Raw genomic sequence first — 8,953 nt, forward strand, 5'->3', positions numbered from 1 at the left:
TTTTCGACTGCACTTTTATATATATTTTTTCATTTAACTAGGCAAGTCAGTTAAGAACAAATTCTTATTTATAATAACAGCCTACCCCGGCCAATCCCTAACCCGGACGACATTGGACCAATTGTGCACCGCCCTAAGCTGGACGACGCTGGGCCAATTGTGCGCCGCCCCACTTTAAGAAACTTTCAAAGGTCTTGAAATGTTTTGGATAGACTGACCTTCATGTCTTAAAGTGATGATGGACTGTCATTTCTATTTGCTTATTCGAGCTGTTCTTGACATAATATGGACTTAGCCCTATTTGTAAAAGACTATCTTGTCACAATACAACTGATTGGCTCAAACACATTAAGAAGGAAAGAAATTCCACAAATGAACTTTTAACAAGGCATACCTGTTAATTGAAATGCATTCCAGGTGACTACCTCATGACGCTGGTTGAGAGAATGCCAAGAGTGTGCAAAGCTGTCATCAAGGCAAAGGGTGGCTACTTTCAGGAATCTCAAATATATAAAAAATATATTTTATTTAACACATTTTTGGTTACTACATGATTCCATATGTTTAATTTCATAGTTAAGATATATTCTATTCTACAACGTAGAAAATAGTATAATAAAGAAAAACCCTGGAATGAGTAGGTGTGTCCAAACTTTTGACTGGTACTGTATCTCACTGGTACTGTATATATTATTTGTACCTTTATTTTGACAGTGCTCATATGTCTCTTGGGCTGGCTATATAATTATTAAGTTAATTGGGAATTAGAATGTATGTGGAGTCTAAATTTATAGGCAGATAATTCGGATATGCAGGTGAGGTGAGTAAATCTATGATAATTTGCATAATACTTGCACACCACATCCGCATTCCTCATCCAGATTTCTGCTTCCATTTTTCCTGAAAGACCCCCAAACAACCACTGACTATATATTCATCCATAAAAACCTACATTTTATTCACCCATAGATTATTTTTTTCGCACATACATGAGCGTTCACAAATTCCAGATAGACATTTATTCCTTGGACAATGATAATGCATAAAATATTCGATTTTTTAAATCTATTAATTCAACACATACTCGTTTATTACACGTCATGATTAATTCCATAAAAGCACAATTAATACGTTCAACAGGTAGGGAGACTATACAGAAGACAGATGGTTTCATATAAACACATAGGAGCCACTTGCTTGCACGGCAATAATTCACATCATCCATAATGACACTTGAAACACCAAAAACCAAATGTGTCGACAAGGAGTACGGTTGAAAACGGATCGAAATGTTCTGATTAATCCACTAAATATGAGTTCCTTGTATGTTTACCCTATAGCACCAACCAACGTGGTTGCCCGAAGCGTGATTTCTCTGGTATGACGACAGAACCTGCGTGAGATTATCTAATTCTATAGCAGCTCGATAATAAAACACTCACTTACGTATTTAAAAAAAAAAATCTTCATAAGGAAGCCAATTATCATTGCAGATATCAAGACATCCACACACTAAATTAGGCCTTATACACAGCTCATTTTCACATGCCTGACTTTGCCTGATCAGACCATGCATCATATTCAACGCTTCAGAAATGATCCTTTTTCAAAGGACACTGCATTGCCCACTTCCTAATTAACATAACATTTCATTACTAAATACTGTACACTATGATTGTAAAGTCTATTATTGCACATTATCACGAAGGCAAAAAACAAAGTACAGTTACACAGTCTCCCTTTTGCTCTGTCAATCAGTCTGTCATTCAGCGCCAATGATTGATGAGATGATGACCTATGGGCTACAGAGGTAGAATGTATACATTCTTATTCCTCGACTCCATATTTGAATGCCTCAATGAGCCCCTCTACTGAGTGAATAAACCCAGAAATGCTGCATATGCCTCCTATAACGAATATGGCGACGTCGAAGAACACGTGGTGCCATAAGAGTTTCCTCCACATCAGTTTTAGATGAAAGAGAGCCGGGAGAAGGAAGCACAACCCGGCGCCGGTAAGACTCCCGGTTAGGCCCATGAGGAGTGCGAAGTGCGGGACAAAGATGGCCATGATCAACGTGAACACCACCAGGAGGCACCGGAGGCCCAGTCCCCAGGACTTAATCCGTCCTCCCGGCCCGTAACAGTCAGGGAAAATAGCGCGCCCTCCATCCTGGAAAAAAGACTTCTCCAGGACCTCTACAGCAGCGAAGAACGGCAACGGATACGAAAGCAAGGCCTTGGCCACCAGGAACAGGTTGACCACCGCTCTGATGGTGGACGGCAGGTTGTCCGTGATAACCTCTTTGGTGGCATCTGCCCAAGTCAAGTAGGCCACCAGAGCGAACAGGCCCTTCAGAACGCAGGCTCCGATGTGAGTCCAGTCCATCATGCAGTGGAACTCCTTTGGCCTCTGCATGTTCCCCTCTAGCGAGGGCAGGAAGATCTGGGAAGTGTAGCTGAAGACGATGATGCCGATGGAGATGGGAAACTTCTTGACATCGATATAGAACTTGACTTTGTCCCAGGCCCAGTCGCGGGCTCTGGAGAGGCAGTAGGCTATCACCAGGATGTTGATGACAAAGTGCGCGATGGTGCAGAGCAAGCTGAACTTGGACACCGCCTTGAGGCTCTTGAGGAACGCGCAAGGCAGGAGGGCAGCCGTGGCGACTACAGACCAGGCCTTCTGCGAGACCGGAAGATTGGGGAAGCTGTTGACCATCAGGTTGCCGCTGACCACCACGTACAGGATACAGGTCATGACCAACTCAATGATCTGAGCAACGTTAACTATATGTCCGCCCAGAGACGGGAACCGTGGCTGGCAGCACGCGTTGGCGATGTCCACGTAGGAGTCCCTCACGCGCACCAGAATTCCATCCTCATTCTCTTCATACAGACACGCAATAAGAATCTTTCCGGTGTAACAACATACAACGGCGGCAAATATGATAAGAAAGAGTCCGAGGTATCCTCCGTGAAGAATGGCGTATGGTAACCCAAGGACGAACATCCCCTGTGGATACACAAGCACAGTTGAGTCGTAATGGAAATGGTCTTATCGAAGTGGCATGCCTCCCCACACCACACATGCAATAAATGTATCATATTTAAAGTTGTATAATAATAGCAAACGACATTCACATTTTCATAATCATACATGTGTGAAACCCCACATTTAACGACTGGAGTTGAGAGAAAAAAAGGCATAGGCAGTTCTCTGTTCATCTGTCAGGTGACTAGCGTCCAGGCACAGAATCTAATATTTCTAAGATATTTCCTCATCAATACTGGATTTATTTTGTACAATCCACTGTAATAATACATATACCATTTAGAAGATGCTGATATCCAAATCGATTTACAGACATTCATGCATACATTTTAAGTATGGGTGGTCCCGGGAATCGAACATACTACCCTGGGTTACAAGCTCCATGCTCTACCAACTACAAAGGACCACTGAAATGTTATCAAGAATAAAGATGTAGGCCTAATGGTGCCTGAGGCTAATCCAAACCATTTTAGCCGTGATTCATTCCAGACGGAGAGGCAACCGGGGGTCTGTTTTTTGCTGATAAGAAATAGGCTATCTTGCATAAACCCCCATTTTTCTCTAAAATCTCAAATTATTATTATACACATGCTTAAAATTAAATTGACATTATCTTCTGATTAAATGAAGGCACATATATGCAGTTGTTTTTAAATAAAATATTTAGGTCACACTTGTTCTAAATTAAGGATTGTGAAATATGAAACCATACAATGCCTATTCAAAGTCTATTTTTACACGTCAATTAAAACATTTCTAAAGTAATTTTAAGGTCTGTTTCATTATTTTTGTAGGATGCAAATCAGTGTCCCTGAATGGGCGTATATTGCAAGCCTATCTTAGGCTTACATTGACATAGTGCCAATATGTTTGTGTTTCTTTAAATTATTTCTACCTGAATGGCATTGGTGACGTTCCACCCCGCATCCCAAGTGGTAATTTTGGGTTTGTCCTCTAATGCCAACTCGTTACACGCCCCAGTGTTCTTGAGGGAGGAAGAGGATGGTGGACCGGTTCCGTCTCTCTGGTAGTGGCTGTCCCCCACCATCAACTCGTCTCCTCCGTCCATATCTCCCCCTTCTTCGTCACCCTGCATGATGTCCATCTGCATCCCCTGTCTATAGTCAAAATCCAAGTCATCGCAGTCCACGAACCCCAGACCCTCTTCATCCGTAGCGGCCTGGAAGCCAAGCCTGGCAAACACTCCGCTTACCTTGGCCTGAGACTTATTGGACACTGTGTTGGCCGCATTGGTCAGCTTGTTGCCGATCTTGTGTCGAATTAAGTGAGCCATTGTTGTGAAATAAATGTGGATCTTAAGATATCAATTGGATCAAATATGGTTATTAGTTATTTTGGCTGTTGCTGCTGCTGTAAGAGAAAGATAACCATGCCTGTTGCCAATACGTTTTGACGTTTCTCTTAACGGCTGTCCAACCGTTACATCCACATAGGCTCTCCTTAAAATCCCGTCTGTTGGTCTTGATTATCCATGTCACTCTCAAACCCCTCCTGACACTTTCTTGGCTTCAGAAGAAATTATGCAAAACAATTGCTCCTCAAGTTGGTTCTTCTAAACTGCTGAATGTGATCGAATGTCCCTGTTTGTGACCTTTCCATTAAGTTGTCCGTTTTGGTTCGGATGTTGCAGTCAACTGTGGCGCAGCTGTGACAAGTGCAAACCACGAGCGATGGAATCTGTGTGTCACAGTCGGACTAGGCACGTGTCCTCGTATACTGCCAATGCAATGACTTGCTCAGCAGGCAAAAACCTCTCATGGTTCTGAAGCGGGCGTGTGTGCGTGTGTGAGAGCGAGAGAGACGCAGCCTACGACATAAGTATGACCCCCTCACTGGCGCAAATTCTCTGCAGTAGCCTAAGACCAAGGACAAAATTGTCAATTTATTACGTTTAGCAAATTGCTTTGAGATTTTAGAGGGAGAAAGGGGTGTAGTAGTTTGTTACCAGAGGCATGGATGCTAGCTCTTACGCTTTATTTATACAAAAATATTTATGCTTTATTCGATTAAGATCATTTTGCATATTGAATTAGACCTAATTCTATTTTTATTTTTGATCGATAATTTGTTCCAATATTTTTCGTTATGATATGATGACACTAAACATATTCAGATCGTGTTGATCTTGCAGATGTATGATCAGTTTCATGAAGGTGTAGTTTATAATTGCAGACGCACATGTTCGTTGAAAAATGTGATTTAGACTGCCTACCATTCATAGGCCTATACCAATGTTTTGTGTTTGTCTTTTTATTCCTAATGCAAAAATACATAGAGGTGTAAAATTGATAAATAAGTACGACATATTTGAAGATCAAAATCGAACCTAGCTGTGACATCAATAGCATATTATTTAGATTATTTCCGTTTGTTTTTTTAGTTTATTCGCTATAAGAATTAGGAGACAATGTTTTGTTTTATGGCCCTTTGAGTATAGCCAGCACTTACACGTTTTTTAATTTGGTATAATATATATCAAAACAATCTTATTTTTTTTGTATTCTTGTCTAATTTGTTTTCCGATTATTTTAATTGATTTGCGGATCTCTGTAGCCTAAGTCATTTTTGTTCTGCTCATGGGAGCAGATACTTTAAATTTAGCTGATAAATTAGAGAGACCACGAGCCGCATTCATCTTCATGAGAAAATTCTACTAATTTCAGCATTGCAGAACCTGGGACAGCGACTTGAATTTGCGCATGTTGGCTATAACCTTCAGTAACTGCCAAGTCATTTTTTAAATGTCCCCTGTTGTTTGACAAGCTATTTCCAATGTAGATCTTCACAGCATTAGAAAATTCATCATGATTAGATCAACTATACATCTGGCATGGAAACCAAATGTAGGCCTAAATAGTATCATATCTTATGTTGGTTGTCCTTGAAAAGGCATGGCATTCTCGTCCTCATTAAACACATGCCCGTGTCATGTGCGTCTGCTTTAGAACTCCCAAATTACGATATGACATTAAAGATCAGGAATGTGTTCGAAAATGCAGAAGAAAAAAATCACGGTAACATTTGATGCCTCCAACTGTAATCCCTCAGATGATAAGAGGCACCTTATCCTTTCTCTTCTAATCGGTTCCGACATGTCACGACGCATTACAGTATTACTGTCATCAGGTTTTGGTGCCTGCGTATGCAAGGCATTTCTAACATTTCCATCTGTCGGAATACATTATTAACATTAAAGGAAAGGCAGAAATACAGTTTACTCTTTCACAGAGTGAGAATAGCACATGGACAGACTGATGATACATTAATTACAGAATAATGTATGTTGAATTGTGCATTGGTCGAAGACTAAATGAGACAAAAACGTGAAAGACGACGAGAACTCAACATTTTGCATCAACCCAGAGAGAAAGTTCCTATATTTTCATGCTGGGCTTAGGTTGCTTTGCCAGCTGCCATTTGTGTTGAGGCATGCACAGTGTGCGTGTATGTGTATGCATGTGTGCTGGCATGAGTGTGTGCGTGTGTGTGAGGACAGTGAGGAAAGAATGTTCCCGGGAGAGTCCTTGGGGCATCTCAGTGACTAAACCTCCCTCCCCCATCGTGTGCAAAACCCTGGTCTTGGACAGAGGATAGGCTGAAAATGTTACACAAACACGAATTCCAGTGAAATGTACTTACTAATCTTCTGGACACAAAAATATGTTGTTCTCTATCTGTATTTGCACATTTGGAGCTTCATAAGAAATTTATTTTCAGACATATTATTATTGAGATGGCATCAAATTGCTTGCTGTGGTGACCAATTTAGCTTTGGGTTACAGAGGCAAATATTTATTCAGCAAAGATGAAAGAGGGATGTCTGAAGGGGGAGAGATACTGAAGGCCTATAACCTGCTAACATGCACCAACTGGGGGCAATAGACTCAGATAGTTGCCATGGCCACAATAATTGGTTGGCAAGACTCAAAGGAACACAGGTTGTCTGTCTGAAAGCCTCACTAGATGAAAAGGGAAGCCACTCAAGCCAATCTAGAGCCCTAACAATGGGAAGGGATCTAAGAAAATATAGCATCCTGGATTGAGAAAAAACAAGCATTTTGGTTTAGAATAGAGAAATGTAATCTGCTGCTTATACTAAATGGTCCACAAGGACATGCAATTTACATAGGAATGGATAAATAAACACACACACAATTTTGAAATCTTTCCTTGGATCCCCTATGAAACACAAACACAACTTACACATACACACAGACACTACACACCCAGGGATTCATGCAAAGTGACAGGTGCACAAACACATTAATAACTCTATGGCCCAAAAATATCGTTATGCTTACAGGGCTTAAGACTGAAGAGAGTGGTAGTGACAGTCTCTGTGTGTGAGGGGGCGGGGTAGTGTTTAGGGGTTGCAGGGCGTTTGGTTTGCTGCTGTGGCTCTGGTATTAGGCAGTCTAGCGGTTAAGAGCCTTGGGCCAGTAACTAAAAGGTCGCTGGTTTGAATCCCGAGCCAGCTAGGTGAAAAATCTGTCGATATGCCCTTGAGCAAGGCACTTAACCCTAGTTGCTCTGGTAAGAGCATCTGCTAAATTACTCAAATGTAAATATCAAAGGTAGCAGTAGGAATCTCAATGCATACCTCAGCCTATTATGTAAACGGTGTTCCCTTCCCCTCATTCATTTATGTCACAGATAGTTGGAGGTTGTCTTTTTATTTCACCAGTCCTGCATGCAAAGATTCAAACGGACATTTCACCATTTAATCTCATGATCAGCACAGAAAGAGCTGCAGCAGGAAAGATCAGTCTTTTAGGTACTGACAATCATAACATTGCTATTCTACTACCTCAACTAAATTATAAGAATGATAATATTAACAGAGTAGTAACATGACAATAACCCAATAAATGTCTTAAGAGTCTTGCAGGAACACTTGAATATGACAGCTGATGACAAGCTAATTAGGATCTCTCTACCCTGCTTCTACAAAATGGAGGAGCTACATGAAGGCAGTCCCAAAGCGCTTGTAGCCTAATTGTTCCTCTGTGGCTCATCACGGTATGACATGCACAACAAGCAAAGGTTCCCAGTGTTAGGGACAGAGGTACAATGTCACGTCTTGCCTTCTGGGAGCCTATGTGGGAGATGACCTAGATCTGCTTATTAACATTAGAGGAGGTCCCCTGACTAGAGCTTTGTGCCTGAGCATTGAACTGTGCCTCTGATTCAATGACACAGCATCAAGCTACAACATTCCCTGCTCCCAAATCTGTGCCAACCCGCCAATCAAGTCCCTGGACTGAAATAAATATGGAATGTATCCACCATTTGTTTGATTACACAGGGCATATGCCTGTTGTCTCTAAATTAAAGTTTTTTATGATGCATGAATGATCTGATATGTAAGACCCTTGAGCTTAATTCTGTGGTTTTGTAACAATGGTGGCACAGAAAATGCATAGGTGAATGCCAAGTACTCCTCTTATTGACTAGCTCATGATACACTATTGATGAAAGGATGCAGCATGGAGGGCCCTGTTTTTTGGACAATCATGTCACATGACCTGGATTTGAACCTTTATTTAAACCTTTCCATCAAACTGTCATTATTTATTTTTTATGTCAGATGGTCCAGCACCATCCTCAGATAATTATTGCTTTAATTTTTGGTGTAATTGTAATTTCTGGAAAGGCTTAAAATAAAAAGGTTAAAGGTGAAATATGCAGAAATTGCTCCGCAATTTCCTGGTTACTAACTTTCTAATAGTTCACCTAATTTCAGTTTATGTGACAAAAAAAAAACAATACATTGTGTAGAGAATTATTGTACCATCTAAACCACTGTGAAGTATATTTTCAGTAACCAAAAATATTGTATTTTCAGCTGTTTGAAGTTGGTGTACAAAACCGAAAGTAA

At 40.8% G+C, this 8,953-nt stretch overlaps 1 protein-coding gene across 1 annotated transcript; it reads right to left on the bottom strand.

Annotated features, from left to right (window-relative positions):
* Positions 1 to 933: 933 nt before the first annotated feature.
* Positions 934 to 4,908, bottom strand: LOC110492348 (vesicular inhibitory amino acid transporter). Its single transcript, XM_021566585.3, has 2 exons — positions 3,950 to 4,908; positions 934 to 3,015 (listed from the first exon to the last, which is right to left on the bottom strand). Exons 1-2 carry the CDS (start codon positions 4,346 to 4,348, stop codon positions 1,828 to 1,830), a joined length of 1,587 nt encoding a protein of 528 aa, XP_021422260.1. The 5' UTR covers positions 4,349 to 4,908; the 3' UTR covers positions 934 to 1,827.
* Between the last annotated feature and the right edge of the window lie 4,045 nt (positions 4,909 to 8,953).

Source organism: Oncorhynchus mykiss, chromosome 16 (genome assembly GCF_057628025.1).
Source record: "Oncorhynchus mykiss isolate SJ-2025 chromosome 16, ASM5762802v1, whole genome shotgun sequence".
NCBI lineage: Eukaryota > Metazoa > Chordata > Actinopteri > Salmoniformes > Salmonidae > Oncorhynchus > Oncorhynchus mykiss.